A 14,457-nucleotide genomic window follows, 5' to 3' on the forward strand; every position below is an offset into this window, starting at 1 on the left:
AACTATCGGCATTTGTGTCTCAAGCGTCCGAGCGTATCATCTTTTCCATTATCTCGGCCTTCTGCCATCTTCAACTCCCTAAACAATTAGGCCAGAGCCGAGAGATCTCCACTTCCATTTCATATACCTCAGCGTTTGGATTTCCACTGGAGCCAAAGACGACAGTCGAGCAGCATAGGGTTACCAAACAAATGAAACCGTTTATAATATATAGATATAGGACAAACATTTCACCGTTTATTCTTTCTTTCATGATAAAATGTGTGTGTGAGTTCACACCCAAAGGACATGAATTGTGGGGTGTCTAACGTCAACGCAAGAAATATACAAACAAATATACACACTCATCAGACGTGTTCTCTCAGCCAACTAGATAACTAGAAGGTCACGTTTTTTTGTCAAATGAAACTGGCATCAAAAGCTCTTTATTTGTAAAAACATTCATCAGAGCGATCACATTAGCAGGTTTGAGAGCTGTCTGAAAAATAACAAACATCTTTCCTGCATGCGAGTAAAGCCGCTCACGCTGATGTCTGCCGTGTACTCGGCTGCGCTGAGCCCTGCGGCGGGTTTCAAATGAAGACGTTAGATGACACAACCAACATTTCAGACTCTAAAAAAGGAACAGAAAGAGGAACTCGCTATCTTCTGCCCTCTCTGAATCTGCTGTATGGATGACAGCATCAGCAACACACTGAAAGATATCACATATACTCCTTACAATCTCACTCAGAAAATACAAATAAACAAACAAAACATTTACTGTCGGGAATTATGACTTCATCATGACTCACATCTACACACTACACACATACTGAATTCAAAACATGTCAGCCTGGATAAAGACTAAAAAATATTCATTTCTATAATTAATCAACATGGCACTAGAGATTAAGCACACACACACACACGCACACACATGCACACACACAAAAGCAAGCATGGTGCTCTCATAAATGTGCATTGAGAAGAATTTTTTTTTTTGGTTGTTTTTTGGTGCACAAAATGTTTTTCTCATTGCTTCATTATATTAAGATTAAATCACTGTGTAAGAGCCAATGGTGTAGTGGGCAGTGCTCTGACATACGGTGCAGACGCACATTAGGTGACCCAAGTTAGAGTCCTAGCTGAAGGCCCGATCCTCCATCATAAAAGCAAAAATGGCCCAGAAAAAAACATTTTCTGAAAAAGACTGATCACTGTAGTCACACAAACTACTTTATCAATGTCTTTACTACCTTTCTAGGCCTGACAGTTTACATTGCATTGCTGTCTATTGGGGATTGAATTTCATTGAAAATATCTTCATCTGTGTTCTGAAGATGAATGAAGGTCTTAACCTGACACATGAGGGTAAGGAATTATCATTACAGGCTGAACTAACTTTATATAACTTAAATCTGTTATTTCAATTTGTATCTTGCTTTTCTTTGAATCTTTTAATCTCACATTTAGTGTTGCACTACACACAGTACATTTGATCTCTTTTTATTTGCACTACTTGTACGCAGCCCATGCACAAACACTTTGGCAACACAAATCTACAGTTTTTGTCAATAAAGCACACTCAAATTAAAACTAGGGACTTATTGGAATACAAGTAGAGAAAATAAAACATTAAACTTCACTTGTAGTTTTGATTTCAGGTCTGAAATGAAGCAGACATTTCACACATGCAGCGTCTTTCCCTGTCCCTCATCTTCCTCTCTGTCATTATTCCTCTCTGTCCTCTCTACATTCGTTCAGCATCTGTTGCTGCTCTCTGTTATAAATCTTGTGTTTACTTATATATATATATATATTGCTCTGTCTGTGTCTGGACTGTTGTTTTACTCACTGTGACTACAGGTGAACTCTGCACACTTTGCAATATTTCACATCTAATGCTTCATAGGAACTAGTGAACTGCTGAAAAAGGTTAGTTACAACCTATAGTATGTTTATGTCTCAGTCTTAACAATCTGTTAAGAAATGAAATGCAAAACTACAGCATAAGATCAGATGAGTTTTATTGATGAGAATATTAATGTAACCGAATCACTTAAGTTTCTTCAGCTGCTCTGTGAATGAAGATTTTTACATGAACTCACAAGAAACTCTTTCTGCTCAATCTAACTTTCTCTTATTATCTGATTCACATTTTTCAATCAATCAATATGATTCCCCGATCACCCTCTCTCTCTCTTTCTCTGTGTCTGTGTGCGGATGACTGTAAATCTCTTTAATCTTTCACCATCAGGGTTGTGATTCAGCTCATTATAACACAGGATTGGTAATAAGCGTTATAAAGCTGTCTCCACTGTTGCCTGACTCCATTAAATCCACTTTAATTCAGCACTGCAGCCGAGCACCCTGGGAAATGAGCGAGATATCACTGTGCACCTGTCACTCAATAATGGGAAATCCTTTCCTTTCTGTCCCAGCTTTGATCTTTAAGAGCAGGCCCTGACTCACGTGCCCGACCGCTTCATTAAAACGCATTGCTGTTGTTTTTCAGACACGCTTGCTGTCGGTTGGTTCGACTGTGACGTTTTCAAAGACTCACTGTGGTCACTCATTAAATATTTTCGCCCAAAACATCAAAACGCAAAGGTCAGAGTCATTAAAATGTGCACACGTTCTGCTTGTGAAATTGATGGAATGAAACAGGAAACCATGAATTCATTAACGCGTGAGCCGGCGGTCGGCCTTCATTTACCTGAGGGCTACGCCGCTCGCCGTGACGCCATTAACTCGCACACCGCAGCGAGACGCTCAGAATAACAACAGTAATACTGCATCTGTTGCCTTGTGTCTCTTTTATTATCAGGAAGATAAACCAGTCCATCACACATTTTGCACTGTGGTGCTCTGATAACAACCTTCAACTCAACACCGACAAGACAAAAGAACTGGTCATTTATGCGTCAAAATCATCCCCTGGACTCAACCACATCACCATCTATGGCAAACAAGTTGAACAGGTCAGCACTTTCAAATATCTCGGTCTTACTATTGACAATAAGCTTAACTTCAATGAACATGTCACCATCACACAGAAACGCGCACAACAAAGACTGTATGCCGTACAAAAACTAAGATCACTGCACGTTGCCCCTCATCTTCTTCTGTTACTCTACAAAAGCATCATTCAACCTCTTTTACTTTACTGCTCCCCTTGTTTCTTCACCATACTAAGTGTTACCAGCAAGAACAAACTCATTAAAATCTCACACTTAGCATCTAAGATAATACAGCTTCCCACTTCCAGCCTCACTGAGGCAAATGACACAGCCATCACACGTCTTGCCCGCACCATAGTAAGTAGCCCTGACCATCCCCTGGACTGGAAAAAAGCGCACTTTAAGAACAGCTTTGTTCCATCAGCCATCATTGCTTTAAATAAACCCCTGTGATCATTATTCATCTTTTGTGTAATATTTGTTTCACCTTTTTTGCACTGGGAGGTATGGTATGGTGTGTATTATAGTATTTTATTACACGGCTCTCTGGAATGCTTGATTCTGATTGGTCAGTTGAGACATTTGCAGGTTCGTTCTTTTCAAATAATAACCGCTCCAAAGTAATAACGCATAGCCGGTACTACTTGTACGAGTAAAATCGCTCCGTGCCAATAAAGATACATAAAGATTACTGTTTGGCTCCATCTTGTGACAAACACTGAACAACCACGACAAGACACAGACAGCTTACTGAGACTGAACTTGACAAAATAGAGCATGACAGCTACGAAGCCAACACACAAAAAAATACAGAATGGGCATTAAAACTTGTCAAAGACTGACTAAAAGAGAAAAAATGTAGACAAGTATGAAGCAGGATCTTAATAAGGTATTACGATCATTTTATGCATCTGTGCAAAGTTTCGCGGAAGGATAAAAATGTTAATTTAAAACAAATATGCCAATAAAATGTTTAAATTTCATATTCATGTCCAGTTTTTTTTCTTATGTGGCAAGTAGCCGTGTAATAAGCGGGATAATGTAGAGGCAGCCGCTAGTTATTGGGAAATAAGCCCCTTCAGTGTGATACAAGACCCTCCGCTTCGTGTCGGGTCCTGATCACACTGTCGGGGTTTATTTCATGATAACTACCGGCTGCCTCTACATTATCCCTTACATATTATTGTGTGTTATATGTATAAGGCTAGAGAGAGATGTTAACATCAGATGCTGCTGTATGTCTTATTGGAATCTGATGATGTGTGAAAAAGAATATCCTTATTCTAAACAATCATTCTGAGATTAACACAAGAAATATTATACCTTTTCATTTTACATCAACATCAAATAATATTTAGTTTCTGATTAACTCAAAAACCGCTTGCTTAGTTTATCAGATATTTCTTAGCTAATTAAGATGAAGTATTTTATTCATTCGTGTGTTTAATCCCAGCATTTCAGGTTTCCTAAAATAGCGTTTGTTTCCTTTTTAAAGGAACATTTCACCCGTAGAAACATTAATCTTTATTGAAATTGTGTCATATTTGTAGTCGAAATGTAACATACATTTAGAATTTGGTGCCTATTTGACCGAGAAAGGCGTGTTTGTAGTCACACCCCTTCAACAAAGATATTGCACTTCCTTCTTTCAATGATGCAAAATGATGCTTTTTACATCATTGAAAGAAGGAAGTGCAACACTGAAATCTGTATTTCTCCTGTCTCAGTGGCAACCGAGAAAATGATGCATGACCATTCAAAAACATGACTGGGGTTCTTACTATACAAAGCTTAATGCAAATGGGTGAAGTGTCCCTTTAAGTAAGAGTGCTCTCTTGCTCAAAAACATGCTGACGTGCTGCTTCATCTCAGCCGGTGGTTTGATTGAATCTGTGCCTGTCATCCACACACACATCATGTTGTTTATCTCTGAAGGTCACAGTGTCATGTGATCTATCAGATCCTGCAGTCAAACTATCGCCCCCTTGGGGTAAAAGTGAGCGGACTGCAGAGGATCTCATCCTGCTCATACACAAATGCTCCCTCTGATTTATACACACAACAAATCCTTCATGACCTCATCCTCCCTGCAGCTGCAGCTTCTTTTAAAATTACAACATCATTTACAACTAATACAATGAGAGAGAGAGAGAGAGAGAGAGAGAGAGAGAGAGAGAGAGAGAGAGAGAGAGAGAGAGAGAGAAATTGTTGCAACACTTCACATTTTCAAGAAAATTCATAATGTTTGATTTATAAGCTTGTTTCCTCACAGGGACCTCAAAATGTCCCCACAAGGTCACAAAAACACTGGTATTCCTAACTTAATGTGATAATTACCAGGTACACACAAGCGCACACACACAAACACACGCGCACACACACACACAGACACACGCGCGCACACACACACACGCACACACACACTGAATCCGCACATACACACACACACAGGCGCACACACACACAGGCGCACACACACACACACACACACACACACACACTGAATCCGCACATGCACACACACGTGCACACACACACACACGCGCACACACACACACTGAATCCGCACATACACACACACACACACACAGGCACACACACGCACGCGCACACACACACACTGAATCCGCACACACTGAATCCACACATGCACACACACAAGTATTGATAACGTTTAATTTCACTCTATATCATACGCTAGATCCACGTTATCATGACAATTAAGCAGTGTTATTTGCACTTGAACTGAGTGATAATTGTTTCATAAACATTTTTTTTAAAATTCAATCTTACATCAAAATTCATTTTAAATATTTAATCAGCGAGGTCTCACAATGTTGTCCACTACGAGAGCGTGAAATGGCCCGACTGCATGTAATACAGGATAGCATAAAAATAGACATCGATTAGATAACTGAAAAACAGTGTAAATAATCAAATATTTTCCTTAATTAATGTGCATTTTTTCAAATGTGAAAGTGTGAAAATACAAGTTACTGGACAATTGTTTTTCTCTATGTTATCATTATAATGGTCCAAATTATTATCTTCATAACAAAACCTGCATGAAAAAACTTGTTCGCCTATTACATTAAAATAAATATTTACTCACACGTCTACAAGTTAATGCAAGTCTGATTGGTAAAAGGAAATTACTATTTATGTTTTTAATCTTAAATTATTCTTTTTTTTTTGACATGTCTGCAGTTTGTAGAGCTGAGGAGAACGCTCGTGCTGCTGCAGTCTGCATATATCAGACGCGTGCACTGAAGGAGCCGATAACACTTATTTTATTTAAGTGATACCTCTCCTTTATGCTGTGATTTTTGTTCAATATAATTGCTATATAAAAAATATATAAATGCTGCGTGCTGGTGGATTATGACAATGGCTTGCGTTTATTGGCTGGGCGCATTTAGCTTACGAACAAACAATTGGATGCCAATCTCATTAATATGAGGATCAGCATTCAGGAGGTGATTTGGATTGACTATTTATGGTTAAAAATGGGGAGGTAAAGGGTGTGATATGAGGCAGATTCACGTACGCACACTTTCAGCTGATCTGCGATTTATAAAAGGAACATTGCTTGCTGGTGTGCATAGCATGCATGGTTTTATTAATCTGAATATTTTTGGGTACGATATTTTTGGCTTTTGTACGTACGTAAAATTTTAGTAAGGATCCTACGCACAGGGTTATAAATGAGACCCCTGGTGACTGTGGGTGTCATTTTAATAAAAAGAAAACAACAGTACAAACTCAAATTATTGAAAATAAAACACATTTCAACAGTTTGAACACTATGAAAATGAAATTAAATCAAATTAGAATAATATCAATTTTCAACATATGCATCAGTATTAGCAGCAGGCAAAAGTAACAAGTTTACTTTCATCCCAACAGGATCTCCTCACATTTAAACCCGATTTACTTTTAGTTTGAAAAACTCCCTGATGTCAAACTTCAGGATATGTTAGAGCACTAAATAACTTGTAAATTAATCAGTATTGTCACACATGAAACCAGAAACACAACGCGTCATAAGAACAAAATTACCGCTTTTGAAATTTACCTGTCATGGGTGAAAACACCTTTCTGGATCTACACGGTGAGTAAATAACGCCATATTTGTCCACTCTGTTAAGGGTTTGTGTGGTAAAGATGCTGTCATAGTTTGGAATGCAAATCTAACCAGAGCTCGGAGAAAATCGCTTTATTACTTTCGTCCCACGTTACTTTCATCCCAGCTCTCCCCTACTGTGAACTGTATTTATATTTTTTGAGGGTCAGAAGAACTGACTGAATGTTAAATTGAAATAAAAAAAAAAGGGAAAGTTGTGTTGTTTTATTGTCTCTTCAAGTAGAAACACTTAGTGACCCCATACTGACCAAACTACCTGCTTTTTCTTACATAGCTCATAGTTAACATTGACATGTGATCCCATTTAATCCAGATTTGCTAATCTGAAAAGTGTGTATCTGTTATTCAATTTTGTTTTGAAAAACTAGAACAAAAGTGAGATGGTTAACGTGATCTTGGATAGCCAAACATGTGGGATTTCAAACTTTTTGAATAATTGGCCCCAGAAGTGGATTTGATTATGTGCAGCATCTCAGTATTTCTGTGTTTTCCACGGGTCTCATTTCCAGATAAAATCCAAAAGACCAAACTCTCTCTCTCTCTCTCTCTCTCTCTCTCTCTCTCTCCGTTTATCTCTCAGGCTTAAAGCATTTGGTCAGGACTGTCGTGGATAAGCCGCTATACTTTCGTGAACTACATCTCCCATAATTCCTCTGGAGAACCTGTGAAATCCCCTCAAGCAGGAGGCTGTAGGAGGGATTTGCTGAACAAGCATTTCTCATTTATCATTGCTTTGGCTTTCTTCAGACAGAACTGCTGGATAAACAGTAAACGAGAGCTTCTGCTTAAATGTGTTTTACTTTTGTATACAGTATACAGATAAAATGACCTTCAACATCAACAGAATGAAACATTTTTGAGGAAGTCCTTACAAATCTGCTGCAACTGACCTGAAGTGGAAACGTTGCTCAATATTTTAATGCTCAGATATATCTAACCATGTTAGTATGACATCCATCAGAATCACCTTTATTACCATACATTTACATGTGCAAGACATTTCTCTTCTTGCTGGTGTAAAATGAAGTCTAATAAATAAGAGTATTAATCATTATTACAGGGTCATTACGGGAATATTCATTGGCAGTGTAAATAAACCAAAATAATACCATCATCATCTTCACACAAACACTGGACACATTTTCATGGTATTTTCTGTAATCTGTGTGAAAAGTGTGTGTGTGTGTGTGTGTGTGTGCCATTGTCTGTTGTTGGTTATTGTTTTATTGTAGTGTAGGGTTTTCTTGTTTTGTTCACTCTCATGTCATGCTTTAATGCCATGGATTAATGTTTCCTTTCTGAATTTATACATTTTTGCTGCATGTATACGGTGCATGCTGCATGGACTGCACATTACAGACACTCAGCACTTTCTTTGTCATAAACATTATTAAAACACAAGAAACATGTGACTTACCAACTTGAGACGAGTCACCTATGAGAGAGAGAGAGAGAGAGAGAGAGAGAGAGAGAGAGAAAATGAGTTAGATCCTGCTTATGTTATCATTTATAAAGTAGCTATATTCAAATAAAAGCGTACGCTGAACTATGTACCGTATTTACTGTATTATTACAGACACATTAGTGACATAAACAAACAGGCGTTTTCACACAGTTACATCATATTCTGTTTCCAACAAAGACCTCACACTTAACCTTCTTCAAAACCAATCAATAAAATAATCAATAAGCAGAGAAAATGTCAACGGTGTATTTGTTTGTTATTCAGGTGCAGAACACAACCAGCACAGATGTGACTTAAAGAGATTATACACAATGAATACTTTAATCAGGACAAACAAACACAGCACAGTATGTACAGCGTAGAGATATCCATCATGAGACACTTCCCAAGCCGTACGTGAAGAAAAAGAACAATTTACAAGCGATTTGTATGATCACTTTGATTACATGTTTTGCAAGAGGTATGTAAACTTATGAGCTCAACTGTACATAGTGTACTCTATCTAGTGCATATTATAAAGGAGTGAAATACAGCCTCATGAAATCTCACATGACATTAACCTGCAGAGATTTTAATTAGAGAGACATTCAAATACTATAAATAAGACTTACTGATGAAGTAAATCTCAATCAAACAGCTGCTCAAGATCATTTAACAAGAAAACACACACAGCTTTTCTCAACATAACGTGTAGACGTTCACAGTGACGTGTGGAAATACCTCCATGACATTTGCTATCTTATCACATCTGCTAAAAACACTGAGAGATGTCTGGCTGTTTCACAGTACACACACACACACACACACACACACACACACACACACAGAATCTGTGTTTGGTAACACACAGCACATGCATTTGAACTCTACAGCTGCTGAGAGTCACAGACTGTTGCCAGGAGAAGAGCCTGTTGCCTGGTAACCGTGACAGGTAGGATGAAGAGTATGATGGCACAAACAGCATTACCACGGCAACAGTGGGTAAGAAAAGATACCTCACAATAGAAAGACAGACAAACTGAAAGAGAGACATTGGGCTATGACAAAAATTAAACATATAAAGCACACAATTGAAGGCTGTAGAGACGACACTGAGTCATGAGACTTCCCCACTCTTTTACATTCTCAATTATTAGTTTTACCTTTCTATTAAAATACAAATATATATATATATATATATAGAGAGAGAGAGAGAGAGAGAAAGAGAGACACACAGGGCTGATCATGTACTCGTGTTTAAATTATTCACAAACATATCTCTACATACAATCATTCAGCTGAATATATTGGGAAAGTTTTGCTGTTTATTTCTCTCGAGGTCTGACCCATCTAACTGTCTCACTTACATTTACATGCACAGATTTATAATAGGTAGAAGTTACGTGCTCACGGCATTTATGATATCGACCCCGTTGACCCGTAATATGTGACCGTCCACAAGCTTTCCTGCTTTACCCGATCCGCTGTGCCACTTAATCCAACCAGCAGATGCCGAGAGCACCGACGCTTAATTCCCATAATCCCCTTAACACAACCCAACACAGCCACTCAACACATCTCTACCCTTTACAGCTGTCTGCACGTCTCTGTCTACTTATCTATAGACAACAACATAAACAAACACCTTTTGTGGAACTTCTGCATACAACCAATAACAACAACAGCGATCTTTTACTGAACTTTATTTCTGATAAAAAGGGAAATACATGACAAGTAAATGACCTTAATGTGCACGTTGCGTGTGTCTGATGAAAGCGTCTTTTACTGATGGATGTGTTTGTCTGATATTTCACATCTTTGATTGAAATCTCATTTCTCAGGAATGTTTGCAGCTGTTACACAAGGGTTTTTAAGAGACAGACGGGTTGTTTACAGAGTATTTAATATTTTGGGTGAGGTGTCAGAATGGTGTTAAACATGATTGCGCTTTCACAGATAAATGTCATGCTGTCTGGAGGTTTCCTCTTCTACTCTCACAGATAACACGGCCTTTTTTGTCATTCGCTGAATCTTTGGCCTGCGCTGAGGCCTCTGCTCATTTCATTAAATGCTTCGGTTTCCATGTGAACGGCGGGAAAATGCTTTTCCATTTCAGATCAGAAAGCAATTTACGCTGGAGAAAATGGAGGCTGGTGACACGAGCATCGGGCCGTCATGTCAGACTTTAATTATCGGTCCGGTCTGTCTAACGTTAAACGCTCTGTAAAACCATCACCTTAGATGAGATCCCAAAAACACCATCAGAAATAGATCAAACAGATTGTGAATATTTATGACAAACTTGTGTTGTTTATGGAGGGCGGAATGATCGACAGCAGTTTAGATGGGAATCTTGCCCATTAAAGTGCACCTATTTCATTGCTAAAAGCAACATTATTTTGTGTATTTGTTATAATACAATGTGTTTGTGTGGTTTATGGTTCAATAAACTCATGGATATTGAACAAAACTCATTTATTAAAGTAAATAGTAAAAACATGAATCGGACCATTTGGCCTTTAAACACAAAAAAGACTCACACTCAACTCCAAAAAATGAGTATTCTTTAAAATAGATATTTGTAATAATAATAACTTTAATTTATATAGCGCCTTTCAAAAATAGTGCGTAAATATCCTGAACCAAAATAAATACACAACGTATTAATTAGTAACGTCAAGCTATGCACTTTATTCAGCTCTTCTTCTCACTGCAAACATCCTAAGATCTGATCTCCTCATGTGCAAGTGAATTTGTTATCTCGGCGCTCAGAGGAAAGCAGATTTCTGTTGGGATGCTGTCTGAGCGGCTGTTATTAATGTGACCAAATATAAATCTAATCACTTGCTCTGTTGGTTGTAAAGCAGAAGCTTTGATACGGACAGTAATTTGACTGCGAATCAAAGTCCTCCCCCCAGTCAAAGCTGCCTGAAGAAATGACCGGCCCATTTTAGACAAATAGAGAGAGAGAGAGAGAGAGAGAGAGAGAGAAACAACACACAGGTAAGGAAGAATTTGGATTCTTGTAACATATTTTAATACAAGAAGAAAGACTAGAAACTGTGGTCTACATCATTAATATATCAGTTATCTGCAGATGTCCCTAAAAAACACTGAAGGATTTCTTATAGCTGAAAAAAACATCACACAGTTCAATTAGTAAAACAAAAAGAGGATCTCTATTTGACAAAAAAAGACATCATCAGAAGCTAAAAGCTAAAGTTAGCAGCAGCAGCAGCGTGATCACCATGGCAACCCTGACGTTTAGGGGGGTGCTTTAAAAGCCATTCACACTATAACTATAACATTAACTTCAATGATAACTATAATAACGTCCACACCACCCGGCGATAACTTTATGTTAATTCATTCACGTGTGTTAATACATCTCTAAACAGTCATCGATTTTGTGTATATCATACATTTTAATGTAGTCATTGTCAAACAATAAAAAAATTACATAGTCAATGTCACAGCAACACTTCAGCGTCATTTTATGTAACGGGCCTCAGCATGAGCTTCTGTCATTTCCAATATGTGTGCAATTTCAATTCATTAAATTTGATTGGCTGTCAAAGTTTTATATAGCGTTTTTTCTGCACATGAAAGGGGGATTCTTCTTAACCACCAACAATGTGCAGCATCCACCTGGATGATGCGACCGACGGCAGCCATATTGCACCAGAACGCCCACCTCACATGTGATATAGACAATTAGTATATATGGGGATGATTAGTAGGCCAATGGGCAAGTTTGGCCAGGATGCCGGGGCACACCCCTACTCTTTTCAGAAAACCTCCTGTGATTTTTAATGACCACAGAGAGTCAAGACCTCAGTTTAAAGTCTCATCCAAAGGATGGTGCTTTTTTGACAGTATAGTGTCCCCATCACTAAACTGGGGTGTCAGGACCCACACAAACCACAGTGTGAACACCCCATAACACCGAACACCAGCAGCAACCTGGTTTTCCCAGGAGGTCTCCCATCCATTTATCTGTCCTTGTATCTTTATCATTATAGTTGCAGTGTGAACTCCACGCATTTTATAGTTATAGCTATCGTTGATATGTGTACAGGCCAGAAAAAAACACAAAACTCTCAGAGACAATCCAGATCCTTTGTATGCTGATTACATTTGACTCAACGAGAAAGGGGTAAAAAAACAACTAACTTCATTATCTACATCACACGGGTCATTGAATGGAAATCTGCCTTCTGTGAGGAATGCAAACACATCTTTAAAGAATGAATTGGCCGGGGTGGAAGATATGTAAAGATAAAATGCTGGACACATACAACCCCATTCTTATTATAACCTACAATACTAAATACAAATACAGCTAAGTAGCACCATAAAACAAAAGAATAAACATGTTTTGACAAAAATGTTAAAAACGGATTTATCTCGTTTTGCAACGAAACTCTTGAAATGAATCCTCCAACTTCACCATCTGACGCTATGTGAGTTTTTAATAAATATCCATAATCTTATTTTTAAAACAATCATTATGACTCCTGTAGTTGGACACCTCAAGAGAAGAAGAAAGGTGTTTGAAACTGGTCAGGTCAGTTTAAGATATTAGACGGAAAAGTCTCAGGAAAACCTCTGTCAAGTTTATCAAAATTGCATTGCTGAGACAACAACATTTGTGTTTTGTACTGATTTTGATTGTGTATAATAACAATAAATAAATCTTTCATGTATGAAATTCATATTTATTTCACTATTTTAGGACACTACATAAACAGTTGACAGTAACTGAAAACCTTGTTTATCTTTCCTAGTACTTGTTGCAGTGTAGGGATGGTGGGTTAAGCAAACATTGTGCTGCACATCTGTACGCAGCAGGCTTTTAAGTGTTGAAAAATAATGGGGGTCACATGCTTTATGTCTAACAATGCCCCTGGGGAGCATCTACAGAAAAACACAAACCGCAAAACACTTGACTACCTGTACAACTCCTACTACAGACAAATCACACTACATAATAACAGACAGTGTGCTAGACACAAACACAATGACACCTTTAAAAACACAAGTTTCAGTTCCCCAGTCTGCAGAACCTGATCCAGTTCTTCTTCTCCTTATAGACTCCAATGGAAAGTTCTTAAAATCCTGCATCATACTTTCCACACTTCTCCCACAATGTGACACACCACCACGTATCATCTACAACATCAATGCTGAAACTTACCACAGATGTTCTACACTTCATAATAATCCAGAACAGTATTGACCTATGGCTAGGCCACGCCCCCAAACACAAGCCAATCACAGTGCACATAGCTAACCCAATACACCCGGACATTCTCTGCTTACTCGTCCATTGAAATGCATTGCAATTAGTCAGTTTTCAAACGTTTTATTTTCTTTTCATTTTAAGTTTAAAATGGTCAAACGGTGTGCATGGTGTACATGCAACTCCGACGCTAGGTAACCCGAGAGGCTGGACGGCGTTGTTTATTTTTTGCCCTTTCCCAAGCCACATTTCAACCGAGATAAAGTTACGTGTCTGTTCTGGATTAAGCTATACGGTAGACCTCAACACCAACTAAATGTGGATAAATTAAACAAGGATGTCTACATCTGTTCTAAGCTAAGTCAACAATGTATTTGAAAGTTATCTTTAACATCTCTAACGTAACATTATCCTAACATTGGAAAATGTTAACGCTAGCTTCTAGCTGCGTTGTACATCATGTCACTTACCTTCATTAACGCATCTTTAAATAACCGAGATAACAAATGTTATTTGTAATAGCAATGTTGTGCTGAATGATTCATGTAAATACTGTAGCACCAAACTAACGGAGAGGTAACTTACTCTTGCTAAAGATGGTAAAAAGGCTAGTCCTGGAAACTTCCCTGCTAAAAAAAACCAATAGACACCTTCACAGAAATTCTATTGGTTTTATTGGGAATTT

General features: G+C 38.1%; 1 protein-coding gene across 9 annotated transcripts in view; it reads right to left on the reverse strand.

Moving 5' to 3' along the window:
* Positions 1-14,457, reverse strand: part of nrxn2b (neurexin 2b) — a 380,291-nt gene that overhangs the window by 175,556 nt on the left and 190,278 nt on the right. For 8 of the 9 annotated variants that reach the window (XM_055218533.2, XM_055218549.2, XM_055218495.2 and 5 more), the window contains one exon: positions 8,504-8,521. In XM_055218533.2, coding sequence (XP_055074508.2) covers positions 8,504-8,521 — 18 coding nt within the window. Of the gene's footprint in view, positions 1-8,503; positions 8,522-9,162; positions 9,218-14,457 lie in introns of those variants that run through there. The other variant, XM_055218556.2, reaches the window with a different exon arrangement.

This window comes from Misgurnus anguillicaudatus, chromosome 21 (genome assembly GCF_027580225.2).
Source record: "Misgurnus anguillicaudatus chromosome 21, ASM2758022v2, whole genome shotgun sequence".
Taxonomy (NCBI): domain Eukaryota; kingdom Metazoa; phylum Chordata; class Actinopteri; order Cypriniformes; family Cobitidae; genus Misgurnus; species Misgurnus anguillicaudatus.